This window comes from Lampris incognitus (assembly GCF_029633865.1).
Source record: "Lampris incognitus isolate fLamInc1 chromosome 3 unlocalized genomic scaffold, fLamInc1.hap2 SUPER_3_unloc_1, whole genome shotgun sequence".
NCBI lineage: Eukaryota > Metazoa > Chordata > Actinopteri > Lampriformes > Lampridae > Lampris > Lampris incognitus.
The window spans coordinates 210,871-233,106 of record NW_026611070.1 but is presented as its reverse complement, the minus strand read 5'-3'; the positions used below and the strand labels follow the sequence as shown (position 1 = coordinate 233,106).

Genomic DNA, 22,236 nt, shown 5'->3' with positions numbered 1-22,236 from the left:
AATATCTCAATTTGAGCATGCAAAGGGGGCCAGCAGGATGAAGGATCGCTTAAGAGACGGGCCACCCAGATGGGCGCGCTGTTCAATTAGACCGGGCTTAACCAACCACGAACACCAGAGCAGGGAAGAAGAGAGGAGTAAGAAAACGGGAAGACAGAAAAAAGAAGTGAGTATTTTCCTTCTCTTATCACAGGGAACGAACGTTGTCAGAAACGCTTTGTCTTTGTGTCTCGTGACATCCCTGAAAGTCGTGACATTGTCTGAGGGGGACCGCGTCGTCTCCTAGACCCAAATTAGCTCCAGTGCTCTCGGAAGGAGGTCCCGGGTGAGTAGACTGATACACCCCCAATTCACCGGGTTAACTAGGGCTCCACAAACTCCTTTTGGTGTGCATGTACTTTGAGTGAACAGGGTAAATAATTCCCACAGCAGCCTCATGACTAATGTTCATTCAATTACTAAGCATGTCCTAGGGCAACACCCCAAGGCCTACTGAGCTACTGATAGCAACGGGGAAACAAACAAAACAAAACCCATTCATAACCCCAGGTCGGTAAATAGCACAAAGCCAACTTAAGTGTGTTTTCTCCCAGTAAATCAGTGTGTTTCTGTTGACTTCCAACAGGTGTCTCCTTCTGAAAATGTACCCTGGCAGTGCACGTGAAAATCAATGCAATAAAACAGCAATTATTGCAGTATGTGTATATATCATTATTAATCGCATTTCAAATATCCATGTGTATGCAATAATGGGAATATTGGCATTAACTGGTATCTCCTGATGATCAGATTACTCGGGTGGATAGGACAAACCGGTTTCCCATAAAGGGCTGGGCCCCATCCCCACCTTGGTCCACGATGATACGTGGCACTTCCTTCTCGGCAGGGGAAGAGCACTTGATGCGGTTTCCCTCCACCTGGCCATCCATCTCGGCCAGGTCCTCAAAGGTGCAGTTGACGCCCGCAGAAAGTTCTGGAACATTGTGGGCCTCCAACACCAGCTGCACAGCGAGACACAGACAAAACCAAGGGAGTTAACACTCAGTCGGGTCACTCTTGGGTATTTACATTTATTGGTATTTGTAGTTGTAATTGTTAAATATCCACTTCAGGATCAGGAAGGGCTTGCCTACTGATGACACATTAATAATGTCATGAACTGCTGAATCTGAAGAAAAAACAACAACATGAGCACACGTCACACAATGAAAAACAGTTTGTACTTTGTATTTCAGTATTTTACAGTACTAGTGCTGAAGTGTGCTCAAGTGAACACAGACGATGATAGGACATCTTAGATCCGCCCCCGACCTTTACTGAGTATGAAAAAAGTTAACCGTGTTCCCGGGCCTGTTTGTGTACCAATATATGCTTGGAATATGACCGTAACACAATATAACGTAATGTGGACGCAGCTGCAAGTCCTTTCCTGAGCAGTGTGGTCCAAGGCCAGAGGGGCTGCCGAGAGACAGCTGAACTTAGGGTCAGTATGTGAGACGGCATCTGATACACTCGGTCCAGACGTCCAAATGACATCAAACAGCTCTGACCTACTATTACATAGGGACATCAACGTCCCCGGATGAGAGGAGAGCAGAGGGACACTGCGCAGTGTGTGTGTGTGTCTGTGTGCACTCGCATGTGTGTCAGAGAGAGAGAGAGAGAGAGTGAGAGCGAGCGAGCATGAGGTAGCAGGCTTTTACCCAGCAACCTTTCTGAGGTTTTTATCTGTTGCCCACTAAGACTAATGCCCTCCTAGCTACCTCCCATAATGCCTTGTGATTGGGAAAAGCCGTATGGATTTCACATCCCACACTGATGTGCATACATCTATTCTGACACCAGGGGTCAAAGAGAGGGATGATGGTTTAAGGGAGGGAAAGTGAGTGAGAGAGAGTGAGTGAGTGAGTGAGTGAGTGAGTGAGTGAGTGAGTGAGTGAGTGAGTGAGAGAGAGAGAGAGAGAGAGAGAGAGAGAGAGAGAGAGAGAGAGAGAGAGAGAGAGAGAGAGAGAGAGAGAGCGTGAGTGAGACAGAAAGAGAGATGATGATGAAAAAAGAGAGGCTGCGGAGGTGGAGGACAGGAGGATGATGAAAGTAGAAGCAGGCAAATTAAATATAGATGACTGGAACAAAGTGAGGGACAAGGCAGAGAAGACAACGACAGAGGGCCAAAATGGGAGCGAGGAGACGGGAGGAGAGAAATGAAGAATGAGACGGTGAAGAACGGGAACGAAGAGATAGAGGCAGGCACACAGGGATAAAGAGGGAATGGCTAGGAAAGAAAGAATTCGGATTTTCCCTTTTCATGTGAAAACGCTGTGTAAGCCGCCTCCCCCCCAACAAAAACTTGTCTGACCTAAGGCACAGTACAAGGTGGTGGTGGTGGGGGGCTTCTCCTTGAACAAGGAGGAAAAAGCAGAGGCAAATGGAGTGGGGTCGAGACCAAAATATACATATATATGGGAAGGGGTGTCGGTGGTAGGCCTTCAGGCCTTCATGTGGGTGTTGGTGTGAGGAATGGTCCATTGTACACTTGTGATGCTGCGGAAAGCTGCTTCAGCAGCAGAGAAGGGCTGACCCGAGCCGTTTTTATATTGCTATTTAATGACAAGACAGCGGCACCGTGTGAACAGACACACAGCTTCCCATTAAAGATGGACAATATGCTGCTGAGGCTGTCCTCTCTCTCTCTCCGTCCCTCCCTTCCTCGCTCGCTCACTTCATGCCCCTCTCGCTCCCTATTCCTCTTTCACTTTAATTTATTTTTCCGTTTAAGGAGTTTCCTAAATTACATTTGGAGCAGTAACAGCCGTGCCATCGCCACAGCAGGGCTGCAGAAATATGAAAATAACCCCTCGCTCACGTCGACTGAATATTGTGCGCGCGCACGCACACACACACACAAACGCTGTCCTCAAGTTTATAATACACCATACCTAATACAGAGGATAGTGATGATGAGCAGTGTTTGTGTTGCCATGGTGAAATGACAAAGAACACCTTTGAGCCAACATGTTTGGTGTGAATTTATTCAAATGCAGCTCATTGCCTCCCACACCTTTTGCTGCAAACACAGGCAGGAGAGATTAGTTTTGTAGACATGATACTTTCTTTTTATTTACTTACAGTACAGCATGTTACCATTAAAGGAGGCACCACTCGGATAAGTCATTCCTGCATTTTCTGCACAAGGCTGGAGTTGGTACAGCTTATATGGTGGATGTCGGACTGCCTTTCATTTTGATGCTGTGGTTAATGGTTAAACTCAAAATACAGCACTTTGAATCTGCTTGTACCACTATACTGTTAAGACCATCCATCCATTATTCAAGCTCTTTATCCGAATTCGGGTTGCGGGATGTTGGAGCCGATCCCAGCAGGCATTGGGCGGCAGGCCAGGACACACCCTGGACAGGCTGCCAGTCCATCACAGGGCCGACATAGTCACACCTAGGGACAATTTAGTACAGCCGATTCACCTGACCTACAATCTCTTTGGACTGTGGGAGGAAACCGGAGCACCCGGAGGAAACCCACTCAGACATGGGGAGAACATGCAAACTCCACACAGAGGACGACCCGGGACAACCCCCAAGGTTGAACTACCCCGGGGGTCAAACCCAGGACCTTCTTGCTGTGAGTCGACCGTACAAACCACTGCGTCACCGTGCCGCCCACTGTTAAGACCATCCAGCCATTATCTAAACTGCGTATCCCAGCAGTCATTGGGTGGCAGGCAGGGGAGACCCCCTGGACAGGCCGCCAGACCATGACAGCCCCCCCACACACACACACACCCTAGGGACACTTTTAGTCTGGCTGAGTCACCTGACCTACATGTCTTTGGACTGTTGGAGGAAACCGGAGCCCCCGGAGGAAACCCACACAGACACGAAGAGAACATGCAAACTCCACACAGCGCATGACCCGGGACGACCCCCAAGGTTGGACTACCCCGGGGCTCGAACCCAGAACCTTCCTGCTGTGAGGCGACCACGCTAACCACTGTGCCGTCCCACTGTGTTGCTGTTAAGACCAGTGATACAAATTAGTCTACTGATGAGAACAAAAAATTAGGACAGGAAAAAGGTATCCCATACCATTGTTGGTCCCAATTTAATCTTTTAATGTTAGTAAAGTAATGCTCTAGCAAAAGATTTATTAAAACACAGATATTTAATGAACCACAGACAACCTCTGCCCGGGGCTTATAAAAAAAAGAAAAGCTAACGCCGAGAAAAACAAGCAAAAAAGGGGAAATGAAATCACACAGACTATATTCTTAAGAAAGTCTGGCGTCCACAGCAGACTATCTTTCCTTTTCTCTGGAGGGCTCCTCTTTTCAAACATATATTTAATAACACAAAGGTCAAGGAGGGGCCCTGTCTGTCTGCTTGAAGCCTCTGGCCTGCAATCAGCTGCATGCAAGTTGTGTGGCACAGCCTTTGGGTAATGTCCGCTCACTGGGAAAAGGTTAAATGCTCCCCAAAGGCCCACGTTTGAGGAAAACACACACACACAGACACACACACTTCATGAATATCATTAGACCGATGCGAAGGTATATCTTGGAAAATCTACACACTCTTGTGTGACCCGTGGAGCGGCTGAAGGGGGCACCGAGGATAGAGAATAGTCATCCAGGCCTGACCTTAGTAAATAGTCTTGGATATTTATGCAGTTGGGCTGTGAGATTAAAAGCCATTTCCAAACCGCCATTAAAGAGGAAATGGAATTGAAATGTGACACCACTGAGGGGTCAGAAGGATTTTCATAACATTCAGTGCTATGATATGGCAGTATAAAATATTGGGTCTTTTATCACGATATGCATTGACGATCCTCATAAAGCTTGCAGTACTTCATCAAAACACAAGAACTGAGCTGAAGTAACTTTGAAAAAAAAATATATAGACTGTAGAAATGCAAGAAGGGACGTGTCTTGCACATCAAATGCACAACTAGAAAGACAATTGCAGAGAGAAGTATGTGTTCAGACCAAGTCATTCCTCCAGCTGGCTGCCCCATCACACACTCGCTCTCTCTCTCACTCACTCACTCACTCGCTCGCTCACTCACTTGCTTGCTTGCTGGCTCACTCACTTATTCACGATCACTCACTCACTCACTCGCTCGCTCACTCACTCACTCACCCAATCAATCACTCACTCACTCGCTTGCTTGCTCACTCACTCACTCACTCAATCAATCACTGACTCACTCACTCATTTATTCACGCTGACTCACTCACTTATTCACTCACTTGCTCACTGACTTATTCACTCACTCACACACACACACACACACACACACACACACACACACACACACACGACGCTGCATAAGCTGACACAGCGCTGTACGTTAGTTAGAGCTCTTACACAGCATCCTGACCTAGCACAAACGTGTTTGCACCTGCATCGTGACTCATCCACTTTCATAACATTACCTGTATTAAAATAGGTGCAGGGTCTATTCACTAAAAGCTCGGGGAACAAAAGGACAGGGGAGGAAAAAAAGAAAGAAAGATGAAAGTCTGCATTTTTCCACGTTTCCCCGTTGGGTTGCATGTTTTTGCTCCAAAGGATCGAAGGCCCTTGCAGAGTAATCAATACTGCCTGGCGAGCAAAACATTTCAAAATGATTGAAATCTGGCAACTTGTTTGAACTGTCCAGAAAAAGAAAAAAACTACTGCAAGTAGCTGCCAGGAATCACTAAACCACACCGAGCTACATTTGCTTGCTGCCTATGAGATTGGTGTTTTCGCTAGGTCAGTATTTATGAGGACCGGGACTTGTAAGCGCAGGATATGAAGAATGAAAGTTGGCATGCAGGAAGATGATGTAATGCAGTATTACAGAATACTGACATGCTTCTTACTAATCAGCAGCTAGGGCATAATTACACTACGCTCATTACAAATTAGGCTTGAGGGTACAATATTGTAAATCTGCCAGACGAGATTTTCATACTGGCTACACATTCAGCTTTGCCTAAAGTCGTCTGAGCCGATCTTACAACATCTGCCTGAGACAACATTTGCAGCTCTGTGTCTGAGCTACACAGGTCTAGCTATTTCTTTCTTTCTTTTTTTAATTTCCCCTTTTCTCCCCAGTTGTACTTGTCCAATTACCCTACTCTTCTGAGCTGTCCCGGTCGCTGCTCCACCCCCTCTGCCAATCCGGGGAGGGCTGCCAATACATGTGGAGTTGCCAGCTGCTTCTTTTCACCTGACAGTGAGGAGTTTCACCAGGGGACATTGCGCGTGGGAGGATCACGCCATTCCCCCAAGTTCCCCCTCCCCCCTGAACAGGTGCCCCAGCTGACCAGAGGAGGCACTAGTAGAGTGACCAGGACACACACCCACATCCGGCTTCCCACCCGCAGACACGGCCAATTGTGTCTGTATGGACGCCCGACCAAGCCGGAGGTAACACGGGGATTCGCTACCCGGACGCCTCAGGTTTAGCCATTTCAAAAGAGCCACTTTTTGTGCAGTTTGTCACTGCTTAGACAAGTAGATGTTGCACTGTTGACTCCTTGTTGGAAAAACAAATCAAAATGGAAGTTATTTCACATTTTGACAACTTTTCAGTCTTCAGAGGGATCACTGAAGGGGAAAATATTGTTTACAAATTCCAGACAGTGCCTATTAAATTTCACTTCATGTGTTGGGAAGGAAATAACTGTAGCTCTGCTAGTGCAGGATAGGGTAGGTACAGCAGAGAAGAATGATGGAGAGGATCTACAACAGCCACTTTCCACTCTAACTTTGAGAAACTAGTTCATCCATCCATTTTCCAAACCGCTTATCCTAATTAGGATCGCGGGATGCTGGAGCCTATCCCAGCTGTCATTGGGCGGAAGGCGGGGAAACACCCTGGATAAGCCACCAGTCCATCACAGGGCAGACACGTTCACACCTAGGGTCAATTGAGTATGTCCGATTCACCTGACCTACAGGTCTTTGGACTGTGGGAGGAAACCGGAGCCCCCGGAGGAAACCCACGCAGACACGGGGAGAACATGCAAACTCCACACAGAGGACGACCTGGGATGACCCCCAAGGTTGGACAATTCCGGGGTTCAAACCCAGGACCTTCTTGCTGTGAGGAAACAGTACTAACCACTGGGCCACTGTGCCGCCCCCTTAATTGTAATGTAAATAGCTTTATGGTCTGTATAAGGGGTGGGAAGAATATCCACATAAACATAATTTTAAAAAAAAATCCAACTGGTTCATAATTGTGAGTAATATTATGAGTGTGTATTTTTTCCTGTCCACTCACCATGACACTAAACTGGGACACGGAGATGTTGTTTGGGTGAACACTGAGGCGCACACACTGCTTGATGTCCGAGGCAAAGCGACGGGGCTCGGATGAGCGCTCGCATTTCTCCTTCCTGGTGCACCTGGAGAACAACACACAAGAGAAGGAGGGTTATTCACCGGTCTCTCACTCACACACAAACACGCACACACAGACACACACTCTCCTCTTCCCTGCCTAGTAACCTGACTAGGGCTTACCACTTTCCACCTGCTGGCTACCTGGGAAAAGGAGAATGTCCCATCACACCCTGACAGAGGGAGGTGCAGACATTTATCATATTTCTCCTCTGGCAATGCACGAGTAACATTGGCCCCTGAAAGGACACCTGTTCTCCGAGGGGGTGGGAGCAGTAACGATTAAAACAATGGCTGCTCTATATGTGGAAGTGGAGCCTGTCCGTTGGGACGGGGGCAGGCCTTGTCTTTGTAAAACAGTCTTAATGATCGACATTCATGGGCATTGCCAAGTACAGGTGGAGAGTGGATGCTGGAGGGGTTATGACTGCTATCCCCCCCAACTACCACCACCACCACCACCACCAACAACCCAACACACACACACACACACACCCACACACACACGGGTTGATTCCAGACCAGGTGGCCTAATCCAGTCCATTACAGTGGTTTGGGGGACGGTGGGTCTTACCTTTCTTTTGTGGCGTGGGGGAATTTACTGGCTTACAATTACATACACTAGCCACTGAAACAGCGCCGACCCCGTTCAGTAAGAATATCTAAACGGTTCTGGTTTTGACATGAGCATGAGAACCGGGGAGTATTCCCAAGAGACACTTACAAAGGACTCCGAAAACTCCAGAGGAAAACGTGAGCCGGGGAAAAACAACCAAAGCCTCCTTTTTGGATCCTGATGTATTCTGTAAAACAAAAATGTTCCTCTTTACCCCTACCATGACACAACCTTACTTCCTCAATTTCTGCAAACTCAACTCCTCATCCACCACACACACACACACACACACACACACACACACACACACCCACACACCCACACACACACACACACACTTAGTTTTCTCATTTAATTCCCATATAAACTTATTCAAATTTAATCCCTTGACAAAAACTTCGGGTGTAATTAACAAGCTGGCAAATCCAGAATGCCCTAAAACTCTTTTTCAGAAACAAAAGAATAAAAAGTGAAAGCCCACACATGAGAAAGTAAAAAGGACTCTGGAGGCGGTTGGAGGCTGTGATACAGTAATACCTTATGCAGCGGGAAGCTTTTCATCCTGAATTTGGGGGGCCGGGGCGATGGGTTCTGACCCGACATGTGTATTGTAAAGTTAAGCGGCCTAGCGCAAGTAAAAGAAGGCAGACAAAAAGGAGGACAAAAGAAATAATCTGTTAGAGAGACAGGGAGAGAGAGAGAGTGCTGGAGGAGGAGTAGTGAGCGCAGGAGAGAAAGGGAGAGTGCAGCAGAGAGAAAGAGGAGAATAAAAAAGGAAGGAAGATTTAAGGGGAGGCATCAATTGTTGGCTTTCTGGGAGGCTTCGGCTGCTTAAGTAAGTAGGTTTGAGTCGGGTGTTAATCGGTTCAGGTTTATTCGTGCCTCGCCATCACTCCTGTTCGGTCCTCCTTTTCTTGCACTGATTTAATAAGACCATGCATATACAACCCACCCCCAACGCTCCTTGATGTCGTGTGACATTCTGGACCAACAGATGTGAAACACACACGCAGAGAGCAGCAAAAGACCAACTAACACTTAATTCATTTAAGGAACATCCCCGGTTTCATCACAATCAGGCAGTAGAGGAAGTCAGTGTCTGAAGGAAAACATGGTTTACGTTGCAAGTTTACTAGGGACAAAACAAAGATGACCTTTACCAGACTTTAAACTCAAGTTCTGTTTAAGTGAAGACTGATGCACATCTTCCAACTAATAAAGAGTGTTTTATTTTGCGAGAGAAGTTCTTAAGGACATTTTCCTTGGTTGCTCACAAGGAACACACAAACCATAACATCAGGTTATCATCAGTAATGACGTTTCACAAAGATCATGACCCTCAAGACAGTCTCACTGGTGTGGAACCTTGCCAGCTGTGACTCAGTCGTGGTGAGAGACTCAGTCGTGGTGAGAGACTCGGTTGTGATGAGAGACTCAGTCCTATTGAGAGACTCAGTCATCATGAGAGACTCAGTCGTGATGAGAGACTCAGTCATGATGAGAGACTCAGTCCTATTGAGATACTCAGTCATGATGAGAGACTCGGTCGTGATGAGAGTCTCAGTCGTGGTAAGAACGCAGTCGTGATGAGACTCAGTTGGGATGAGAGTCTCAGTCGTGGTGAGACTCAGTCGTGATGAGAGACTCAAAATTGGGTGAATAAAGGTTGACAAGAGAATTATCCTTGATTTGACCTCTGAGTTGTCTCCCTCACATATACACAATTTATCTGTACATAATGCATCTATACACTGTTTTCAGACAGACGTGCTTAAGTGGTCCTCGGGGATATCTGTATTTTGTCAGCAGCAAAAAACAAAAACAAAAAACAAGTTACAGTTACAATTTATAAAAGTGTGTGTGTTTGCATGTAGTGGGCAATAAGACATAGTTCAGCACAACCATACATGTACCCCACCTATATAACTGACTGAGTCCTATCATCTACTTGCTTGTACATTCTAACTGCACCCAATTAAAAGCAAACTGTGTTTGTGATAAATAGGCAATGGTGGTTGATGAGTGTTGTAACAGGATTACCAGACATTATTGGACTGTGGCTTGTTAATACATTATCATTAGTGGACTAAATCATTCTGCTAAAAAGTGAAGGGGCACAATTTGTTTCATGCAAATGAGCAGAGAGCATAGAGGAATTTGTCGGTTTTGATGAATAACGAAGTGACGCCATCCTCCAATCACATCAGAGGACATCAATCACATCATATAGGTGTAGCCCACTTACTTTTCTGGAGTCATTTCCCCTTTATTGCTTGTGCATGTGTGTGTGCGTGCATATAGTACACTTATGAAGCGCTATCCCATTGAAAATAAAAGACTATCTCATTTGCATTAAAGGAAAAAAATGCCTTTACCCACAACTTAATTCACTACAAAAAGACAGAACAAAACAACCTCAGTATTGACCTTTCCAAAGACGAAGTAATGAAATGCTGATGAGTGATAAAATGTCCGAACCAACGAGCGAGGCCAAAGAGACTACAGTTCAAGGGTCAGGGTGAGGTTCACTGTGTCAGTGTCAAGGCAGGTGAGTTTATTTTTAATTTGCAGATTGCCCTTGAAGCCACATGTTATTTTGCAGACAATATACCAAATCAGAAGTGGTGAGAATGAACGACACTGTAATGTTAACCAGCACACAGGCGAGCGAGCAAGCCTTATGGCAGCAGTGAATGATTTTGTGAAGTTAACAGACATACAGTCTGGCTGGTGCTTGAGTACTGCAAGCCAGTATGCATTTGTCTCTTCAAGAACCCAGTTGGCCAATGAAAATAAAAGCCAAAGAGCCAGAGCAGCATTGCATTGGAGGTCTTTGTCTTCATGCATGCTCAATAATCCAGGTAAGAAAATCAAAGAAAGTTGAATCAGTTCATCTGGACACCATGTTTATTAAGGGAAATGTTCCATCAGTCATCTGAGTGACCTCTTCAGTCTCAGATTGAAGAGGTCACTCAGATGAATGATGAAACGTTTCTCTCAGTAAACATTGTGTCCAGATGTTGGAAGTCTTTGTTTCGACTCTATTTTGGAGCCAGAAGTCCGTAAATTAGTTGGACAGAATGAAATAATTTACCCCCACATCTGAGACAGACATTATATATAGCCTGGAACTGACAGAAGACAACGTGTGAGGCCTACTATCCTGGGCCTTGTTCTCTCTTTGCTGCTGTCTCCATTCTGCCAATGCCTCCACACCTCTGCATCCCTTCCTTCTTACATTTATCTGTCCTCCTTGTCTCTCTCTTTATCAACCTAATTTCCCCGTCACTCTAGATGCTCGCAGATTGCTCTAATGGGTTGCCAGTTGGTGCGCTGTAAGCTAAGATGTGTATTCTACTGTATTCACCAGGCTAGAATCCTGCCAGGATTCCTCTATTGATTTAACCCAACCACATGTCCACATCACTATGTGGGGGAATTATATTATCGGCTCTGGCTGTGTTGTGGTTTATATGACAGGATAATGCATACACAGATCATGTTTTACATGGTTTAGCTGGTGCAAGTCCGACACTATCAGTGGAAACAGGGCAACTGTATTCAATTCAAATTCAAACAAACCCCGGAAAAAAAGTGAGTAAGAGCACTATACTGTACAATGAAACTGTGGTGAGAGTATCATACTGTAAAACACATGTACAGTTAAGCTACTGTAAAAGGGTAATTACAGTAACTCGCTGGCAACAAAAAGTCTAAGCGAATATCAGCATCATCTAAACATCTAACAATAGATTATTAAGAGAGCCCGAGAAAATGGGAGCCAGAAGAGCATTCACACAGGGATGACATGGAGACGTACCGAGGGTATCTTTCTGTGGTGAATCAGACATCAAACATCCATTCAGCTGCAGTAAACAGAGCTGTTGTACTGGGCCGTTTGACTGACTAGTGATGACACATGTTCGAAGAGCAAGCTGAAAGGATTACACTGGCCCTGAATGGAAACTAATCTGTACTCTTGCATCCTCCGGCCTTTGATAAGGTAGTACAATTAGAGGGAGATTGGGGACGAGGAATAGATGGTTTTACGTCCCAACAATCAATGCGAACAAAGCCGTCACACCAAGTTTCTACCGCATAACCTTGTGGATTAAATATTTCAAGAAAAAGCACTTCTCGTCGGCCCCCGTTTATTTAATGAACTGGGCTACAATGTTCATACTGCACAAAGTGTCTTTCTGAGCAAATTATTGATCTTGTGATGCACCTTAACATTTTTTACAATTACAGAAAGGTGAATCAGTTCATCTGGACACTGTTTATTGACAGAAGTGTTTCATCCCTCATCTAAGTGACCTCTTCAGTCTCAACTGACTGCAGGTATCCCCACCCTTATAAACAATATAGTGGCATAATGACCGAAACCAACGATCAGTTTCACATGCAAACTGCCATGACCGTTAATTAGAGTTACAATGGCCATGTGTACTACTCACAGAGGATTGGGGAATAGTCGCAACCGCAGTATTGTAAGACTTGTACATCGGGGAAGCCAAACAGACGCTGGCCAAGAGGATGGCACAACACAGAAGAGCTAATGCGTCAGGCCAGGACTCTGCAGACTACACCCATCTACAGGCCAGTGGCCACACTTTCAAGGATGAGGATGTGCACATCCTTGATAGGGAGGAATGCTGGTTTGAACGGGGACTCAAAGAGGCCATCTGTGTGAAGAGGGAACAACCATCCCTGAACCGGGGGGGGGGGGGGGGTCTAAGAGTACACCTGTCACCATCTTACAATGGTGTGATTGCAACTATCCCCCAATCCTCTGTGAATAGTACACATGGCCATTGTAACTCTAGTTAACTGTAGTCACGGCAATTTGCATATGAAACTGATCGTTGGTTTCAGTCATTATGCCACTGTATGGTTTATAAGGGTGGGGGTACCTGCAGTCAGTTGAGACTGAGGAGGTCACTTAGATGAGGGATGAAACACTTCCGTCGATAAACGCTGTGTCCAGGTGAACTGATTCACCTTTCTGTGATAAGTGAAATTATCTTACCCACTGGCAGAAATTTCAGCCTTTCGCTTAACCATCACATGGAAAAAATATTCATAACGGTTAAAAAAAAAAAAACTTATTTAATGCAAAAAAACACAGAAAGTATACCTTAATAACTCAAAAAGGAAACTTATGAAAAGTATTTTCAAAATGAAAGCCATTTACTTTTATAAATATAAGCCAGGTCTAAAAGGGTGTCACTGATAAGGTTGCAAAAATATGCTTTAAATGACCATATCTATCCAATGAAAAAGGCTTTGCCCTACAAAGCATCCCTGAGAGTCGGAGTCATTTAAAAAGTGAGCACAGTCGACCTTAAAAAATTACTTTTTACTTCCAAGGAATAATTCTGATCATGATCCCCTGTGCCTGAGTCCGGGTAGGTGGGGCGTAGGGCTCGGGGGAGCATGGAGAAGGAATAGACATGAGAGCGGTGTGAGAGGGGCGCAGATGCATCGGTATGAGTGACACTTTAGGTGTAATGCATATCTAATGTGAGGCATAGGGAAGGTCAAGCAGGCTGGGAAATGAAAGCTATTAAATTTTCACAAAGCAGAGACCGAGGCATCCTCGGTGCCGAGCAGCATCCCATGCCAATGAGGAAAGCAGAGAAACATGCGTAGTCACATCACACACACACACACACACACACACACACACACACACACACACACACACGTACACACTGAAAAAGCACACAAAATCGCATCTTGCATGAATGAATGAATGAATGACTTGCACGAATACTCAAATCCACACACAAAAACAACCAATCGGCTTCCCACAGTTCAGCTTTGGACTGATTCAATTAACTGTATACTGCAGTTGCCGAGTTGCTCCTGTTTGGTTATCACATGAGGTAAATCAGTGCACTAATAACAGAACAGGAATTCTGCAGGTCATCTGCAACCACATGCAAGGTGATGTAACAACAGAGTATAGGAAAACTACCACACCACCCATGGATCATAAAAATGCATGGGATTACATACTGATACGCTGGGGGCTTGCCAACTTCCTTGTAGAGAGAGCTGCGGCAAAGTGCGCGAGAGCTTGAATCAAATTATGCATTTACATTAAGAACGGCCACATCTCGTATTGGCTACCCAACACACACACACACACACACAAACATACAGACCGACATACACAAATAAACAAATATATCTCACACACGCGCACGCGCACACTCACGCGCACGCACACACACACACACACACACACACACACACACACACACACAACTGACTGAATGGTTGCCCAAAGGTCTAGATGCCCCTCAGCTAAGCCTCCACTCCCACCAACATATATATCCCTTCATTCTAAGAGCGCCCACTGAGCAGAAAATTACAGCGTAACGCGGCTGCTAGGAGTTTTCACAGCTAGTAAAGATATACAAGATGGCTCCTAGTCGGAACAGAGGGAGCACAAAACGGAAATAAACTAATCCAATTACACTAACAATGTGTACATTCTGCAAGCTATTAGCGTTTGCATTTTCCAATAGCCTCGCTAATAAATCCATTTCTCTCTCTCTCTCTCTCTCTTTATTATTCACTCTCAAACACACACACACACACACACACACACACACACACACACAGGGAAATGAGAGGTGGTGACCGGCAGCATCAATCTGGCCCTGTGGGCAAACATGCAGCAGCTGTTTCTCTCCACCTGGACTCCTGGAGCCTGACACTCCACCACACAATTTCAGAGGCAGTCAAAAGCCTCATCGCTGACGTCCTTCATCTAACACACACACACACACACACACACACACACACACACACACACACACACACACACACACACACACACACAGACAAGCAAGCCATTCCCCTGTGAGGCCTGATGGTAGAGAAGCGTGACAAAGACATTAGGTCATTTATTCGGTACGGGTGACACCACCACAAAATCTCTAGTTGCCAGTTAGGCCACATCGCCCACATTTAAGTGTAATTAAACCCCAAATCACATCTTTTCGAGCTGCAGACATGTCTGTCTAACTTCACATTTGGCCAAGAAGACCTTACCAAACCCCTTTCAATGAGATAACACATAGCTGTGTTCGGTTAAAAATGTTGCGTCCGCTGCAATGACGCCCCAATCTATTTGCAATGTCATGACAGAGTTTTAAGATTTCGGGGCTAATGGGCTTTGACTCTTCAGATACTGCACGTTTTACAGGTCTGTGATCCGTTTACACGTTTTGCTGCATCTTTACCGCCTGCAGAACACAGAAGCTAATCAACTGTAGCAGCAATGAATGCTGTAATTCTTCCTCTTTCACTTGGAAAGAGAAGACAGCAGACTGAAGCTCGTCTTCATCGCATCAGATGAGCAAAGACCTCCGAAGGAGTTCAAGATCCTGGAAGGACTCCAAGCTGCTCAAGTATCACTGTCCCATTTTTTTTTTATTACATCAGAAAAAGTCACGCACACAAAAACAAAAGCGCAGGGGTATCCGGGTGGCGTGGCAGTCTATTCCGTTGCCTACCAACACGGGGATCACTGGTTCGAATCCCTGTGTTACCTCCGGCTTGGTCATGTGTCCCTACAGACACCATTGGCCATGTCTGCGGGTGGGAAGCCGGATGTGGGTATGTGTCCTGGTCGCTGCACTAGCGCCTCCTCTGGTCGGTCGGGGCATCTGTTTAAGGGGGGAACTGGGGGGCAATAGCGTGATCCTCCCACGTGCTACGTCCTCCTGGTGAAACTCCTCACTGTCAGGTGAAAAGAAGCGGCTGGAGACTCCACATGTATCGGAGGAGGCATGTGGTAGTCTGCAGCCCTCCCCGGATCGGCAGAGGGGGTGGAGCAGCGACTGGGACGGCTTGGAATAGTGGGGGTAATTGGCCGGATACAACTGGGGAGAAAAAGGAGGGGGGAAAAAAAACAAAAGCACAGACACACAGAGGTAAACTTAGACCTATTAAAGCACCACATCTATTTCCTGGGGTTTTTATGAACGTGGACGATGTTTTCATGGCTGAGTCCTTAGGGTTATGAAGTCTCCACTGCACACTCGGCTTTCATCTCTTACACACTGCGTGAGGATCCAGTATCTCTGTAATGCAAATGAGGGCAGGAGAAAAGCTTATAAAAAATACATTCTGAACAATCTATGTACTTTCAACTTAGCCCATCTTTCAAGCAATTTGTGTTGCTGTGGCCGCTTGTATATGCAAGCGGCAAATTAGCTTGCGTCTGTGGCACCGTCGTGGAGCACCGGGGCCGGGAGTGGGCTCGTCCTAACGCCGCCGCCACACTTAAGCATCTTAGTGGATGTAAGAGATGTAAGTAACGACAGGGCCCGAGATCAAAAGCGAGGCTTTATTGGACATCACACTCTCGCTACCGTGGAATTATATAACATGGCTGATACAAGGCTCCTACAGCGTTGTTCCCATAGTAACAAGTGTATGACAGAGGATGAGCACTGAGGTCACCTGTTCAAGCACCTTTTCCTGGAACTGCTCTCTCATACTGTCATTAGTCAACATGGCGTACATGTATATGTGCAAGTGTGTGTGTGTGTTTGTGTAGGGATGTGTTGGTAACAGATTGAATGTTCTTATGCAAGTGGATGTGTGGGTGCCTGTATACTGTATGTGTGTGTGGGTGAAAAAAGTCCATAAGGCAGCCTAAACAGGCATAGGTCTATTTGCACGAGTGTTTGTTTGTGTGTAGGAGGGAAAGTAGTTGTGTGTGTGCGCGTGAACAAGTGTGTTTACTTTCTCTCCCTCAGCCAGAGTGTCTGCCGGGTGGGAATTTATGCTCTCCACCTGGCCGTCTCTCATCCCGCTTCTCTGTGAATTTATGTAACCTCTGTCCGTCTGCTGCCTGTGTCTGTCTGTCTCTCCCCCGTCCCCTTTATATTGCTCTCCCATCCCACACTCTCATTTCATCACTTTCCCCTTCGCCAGCCAGAATATATCACCATATATCTCCGCTTGCTTTGACCATCAAGTCTTTTTCTCTCAATCTCTCCCTTTCTCTGATGCCAGCCCTTGTGTCTAGTTCATGCTCTGCCACACAAAGGCAAGACACCTGTATCACTGTGTGTGTGTGTGTGTGTGTGTGTGTGTGTACATTTTCATTTCCTGGTATGTGTGCCTATTCAGTCCAGTGAGTATGGTGGGGTGACATTGGGCAATGGTCCTGACTTTTGAATGTGTGTGTGTGTGTGTGTGTTTGTGTGTGTGTGTGTGGGCCATGGTGGTGACAGTCGAGAGGGAACCAGGAGGTTCAGCAGTCCGTTCCATGCTGATGCCCCTGTCACTCTTAAGCCTTGTACCCTTCCCACAACTTCCCCTAATACCAAGTGAGAAAGCAGGGAGGGAGGGGAGGAGGGGAAGGGAGAGTGTTGTGAACCTGTCCCTTGTCTCCAGGGGAGCGCCAGTCTCTGCTGGCCACATACCTCAGAGGGTGTGCTCTTGCCTCTATATCAGCTTCAGATTCGGATTAAGAAAACTTTATTAATTCCGAGGGGAACTGGTTCTGTCCCAGTTGCTCAAAACACTCAGAAGTACACAAGAAAGAAAAAACAATCAAACCTAAGGCAGCAAAAATAAGACTAAATAAAGAAGGAAACTGACCTCAGTTGAACTTTGAGAGTTAACCGAGCAGGAAAACGACGCGGGAATGATGAAAGTAGGCAAGGGGATCATCAAGGTTGAAAATTACCATTTGGCCCTAATTCAGACACCCTATGTTGTTACATGAGTGATCGAATGAATCCTTGCCTAAATCAAACCTAGGGATAGGACCCCTGAATGACCTTTGACCTTAATGCCAGCGGCTGTGGTCATTTCCCACTGGTGTAGGTTGCTTTCAAGTTAGCAAGCAATTGATAGCATACAAGTAACGTTTTCACTTAGTACCTTTATGCCCACTGTGGCGTTTCACTGCCCCCGGTGGAGAGGAGCTTTTTGAGGGCATAAACAATGCATTTCCACGCCAACAATACGCTTCAAAGCACTCTGGCGCAAGCCCTGGCACTCTCCTGGGGGAGGCTAGCGGCTGCAGCAGCCAAACACAATGGATCCTCGGCAGCATGCTAATCATAGCGCCGCAGTTTAATTAGCATCAGCGTGGCATGCCACATTAACGAGTGCACTAAGGTAACGGATGACTGTGAACGCCGCTACTGGTACCAGCATGCAGAATTAATGAGAGACAGAGAGAAACCATCTCACAGATCTGCCAATTAGCTTTTCTTTTAGAAAAGGTTACTCTTTTGACAGCCCTGCAAAATGTGTTGGGAATACACAGCGTTTAGAAGATGAAAAGTTTGACAGCACGGCTTACAAGTTCGATCAGCCATTTTGCGTGTTTACTCATGATTCATTGAACTTTCCCAAGTTGCCCTGATTCGGTCATACTACACCTGTTTGACTAGGATGACATGGCAGCTTAGTGGTTAGCACTGTTCACTTAACAGCAAAAGTGCTCTGGGTGGCACTGCTGCTCCTAAAACATGTGACTCCATCTTGGATGAGCAATTTTCTTTTCCTGTTCTTTTTCTTTTTTGTACATCAGAATGTGACAGGAAATATGTGAGATGCAGGTATATTGTCCATACAACCCTCTGAATAAATGACATGTGCTGCAACCTACAGACCAGTCAGGGCTCATTTCTATGAAACAACTTAATTGCCACCATTTTATATGGGTTCTGCAGTTGCTCTCTTAATAACTGGGACAACTGCTGGTGGCATGTACAACTCAACAGCCCCACGTCCAACTCAAGGATGGAGGGATCAATGTTTACAAGTGCTAGCGGAATAAAACCGAAAGGGAAGGAGATGAGCAGCAGTGATGGGGTTTATTGGCGCCAGAAGGGACACTATCCTCTGAAAACGCAATGCCACACACACACACACACACACACACACACACACACACACACACACACGCCAGATTTACATGTACATACATGAACACAGAATGGCAAATACATGCAAGCACACACAAAGCCACACACAGATACAGGATCACTGAGGTGAAATCGTCCCACCAGGGGAAACAGACAGGGATGCTGTATTTCTGGAGGTAGTTTCTAAATCTCAATTATTTTACTCTGTAGCACGGGGGGGGGGGGGGGTCATTAGAGTTGATGTTTATACCTGTCCTACCTGTATGCACACAATTCAAAACGTGGATATTTGCAGCAGTGCTCATTCACACGCAGAGTCAGAGGGGTTCGCCTGCTGTGAGTGTAATTTGTCAGACATGGCAGAGAGACAGAGAAGGTGGGAGGACAAAAAAAATCAACAAGAAAGAATATCTTAACTGTAAAGGATTACCACCACTATCTCGGCATAATGCAGAGATCGGGATATGTCACGCCAATTACGAATGTGAAGATACTGCAACATTAGCCATGCCCATTCCAAACTGACACTGTTATCACACACTAATGTGAGATATTCTCAACACCCATGCCAAATACGAGAGCGTTACATTCATTTTGACAATGTTAGTTCTCCAAATATGGTCTCCAATCTGTCTGGCTGTCACGCATGACGAGCGTGTTGACAGTGTAGTTAACTACTGACAAAAATGGACAGCTGACATACAGGCGGGGGAGGGTGACAATATCCACAATGTAGCTAGCATGTTATTTAAATGTTTGCTCACCGCAGATGCCCCACTGCTTTTCACAGCGGGGTGAAAGAGCAGAGAGAAAAAAAAAATCAGCCCTATTTTGTTGAGCTTGTTTCGTATCTTTTTTTATGGAAAATGAACAACCTATTAAAATGTTGGGTGTGTCTAAGAAGTCAAATGATTTTTTTTCTTTGCTTCAAGTCCAACTTTGGGGGGGGGGGGGTTGCCAGACAGGAAAAGACATTTGGGCCGCATCCATCAATCGTTCATATGTGAAAATGTGTTCTTTACACACCCATGGGATTTTTTAGCCTGAAGTTTGTCTCACAGACCGTGCAGAAAACCTGGGTAACCTCAGGAACTACAAATAACCATCAGGCTTCGCTTCTGACTGTTAAACAATCTTGAGAGCTAAAATAATTCCATGGGTGTGTAAGAACAAATTTGCACGTACGAATGATCAATGAATGAGGCCCAACGACAAAGGAGAAATTATCTGGAAGTCAATTAGTATACCGTCCTGACAGCTTACCTCGCACTGTCTAATTTGTCCTGATGCAGTAATCTCACCCATGTTGTCCACTAAGCATCACATGCAAATACATAACTCCACCTAGACCCAATCCTATATTACAAATGCTGAATGTCAGGATCCAATATCAAATACAGTATCAGAGAAATCAGACATGCTTTATTCACATCTACAGATGCTACTCATATTCTAAAATAAGCTCTGAGTAATGGATCATGAATAACGACTATGATATGCACACGTTGCTTTATATATTCACTTATGGGTCCCTTCTCTCTTCTGTTGGGCCTGGAGTGAAGGAGTATGCCACTCGGCGTCAGTGGTAAAGAGGGGAGAGAAGGGAAGGATGAAAAGGGGTTTTGATACGAGTAAAAACTTACCTTTTACCTGCCAAGTAGGACGGGCATTAGCATAAGTCCCGCATCACAGCGGGTGAGAGAGAGCATGAGGTTGATAGGCCAAGACAGCTCGGTTGACAGGTGAGGCTTGAGGCTTACTAGGAGGGTGGATGGATTGAGGTGGGGGGAGGTGGGTGGGGCAAATCTCTGTGGATAGCAATTCTGAGGCAACGCTCCCTAGTGGGCTGTGATAAAGCATATAGTATAAGGTCATGTGCCTATCTACATGCTCATAAACATGCTCACAATGTCCAAACCTACAGGCTAGTGAGATTTATATGGATGTCAAGTGTGGAACTTCAGCTCCCCTGGAATTTACCTCTCTGAACACTTCAGAACCGATGGTCAAAGTCTGTCAAGGACAATGACTACAATGACGCACACAAATGTGCACACGCAACTTGTCTGTCTGCTTCTGTTGACTTCCTTCTCTGCACTATCGATTGCTTCTCTTTGCTTCCTCTGGTTTCCTCCCCTCACACCGATCTATAGAGTAAATAAACGCAAAGGTGAGAGAGAGAGAGAGAGAGAGAGAGAGAGAGAGAGAGAGAGAGAGAGAGAGAGAGAGAGAGAGAGAGAGAGAGAGAGAGAGAGAGAGAGAGAGAGAGAGAGAGAGAGAGCAGATGCCATTCAGCTTGCTCAGACCAGTGAGGTGATTTCAAGGTTGATTGGGAACAACAAACTATCTGGGAGACGACTTCAGGCTGGAACAACATGCTATCTTTGCTCTCTCTCCATCCCCTCACCAGTGTGTGTGTGTGTGTGTGGGGGGGGGGTTCCAATAGCTAAGTGCTAATGTCTATTCCTAGATTCTTCACATGTATTTACAAGATTAGTCTTCCTATGTGTTTCTAATGTCTTTTTGAATTGAAAGTCTATACTTCACTGCTTTTGAAATCCATGGCCATGCAAGGCCAAACATTTCACACCATAGTGTTGAGAATGATAAACATATCTAAACACATTCTTTCACTGAATCCATTCACACAGCACACACTAAGACCTGTTTTCCCAGTGTTCTCAGTGATGATGATGATGAGGTGCGATACAGATAAACCTGTCTTGTCTTACTCCTGTATTCCTTACACCCCCTCTCCTCGACTCACTTCACTTTAATCTCTCATAACAAAACTCTCTGTCTGTCCCTTATGCCGTTCTCTCCAATTCTTCCATATGCCTCCCTCTATCTGCCAGCCTGTCTGTCTGCCTGCCCGTCTGCCTGTTTCTTTGTCTCTACCTGTCTCTCTGCCTGTCTGTCTGTCTGTCCACCTGCCTGCCTGCCTGTCTGTCTGTCTGTCCCTCTGTCTGTTTGTTTGTCTGTCTGCCCCTCTCTCTCTCTGTCTGTCAATGTAATAGAAATATTGTTGATTTCAGGTTGTTTGACTTTGGTTCAGTTTGATCTCGGGTTATACATGTCAGTGGTTCCTGTGTGAGCCATGCACATGCACAGAGGGTGCTGAGGGAGACTGATGATAAGATGATGACAGATGTTGTGACTCTCCATGAGCTGCAGTTGGCTCATCCATGTAGACTGCTTAAAACAACACATTTAACTCCCTATCACTAAGAAGGCTGTGGATACGGGCTGAAGTGTGTGTGTGTGTGTGTGTGTGTGTGTGTGTGTGTGTGTGTGTGTGTGT

At 45.8% G+C, this 22,236-nt stretch overlaps 1 protein-coding gene across 3 annotated transcripts in view; it reads right to left on the bottom strand.

Annotated features, from left to right (window-relative positions):
• Positions 1 to 22,236, bottom strand: part of plxna4 (plexin A4) — a 301,066-nt gene that overhangs the window by 109,041 nt on the left and 169,789 nt on the right. For all 3 annotated transcript variants that reach the window (XM_056301621.1, XM_056301622.1, XM_056301623.1), the window contains exons 5-6: positions 7,291 to 7,414; positions 848 to 1,001 (exon numbers count right to left, since the gene is read on the bottom strand). In XM_056301621.1, the coding sequence (XP_056157596.1) occupies positions 848 to 1,001; positions 7,291 to 7,414 (278 nt within the window). The remainder of the gene's footprint in view (positions 1 to 847; positions 1,002 to 7,290; positions 7,415 to 22,236) is intronic.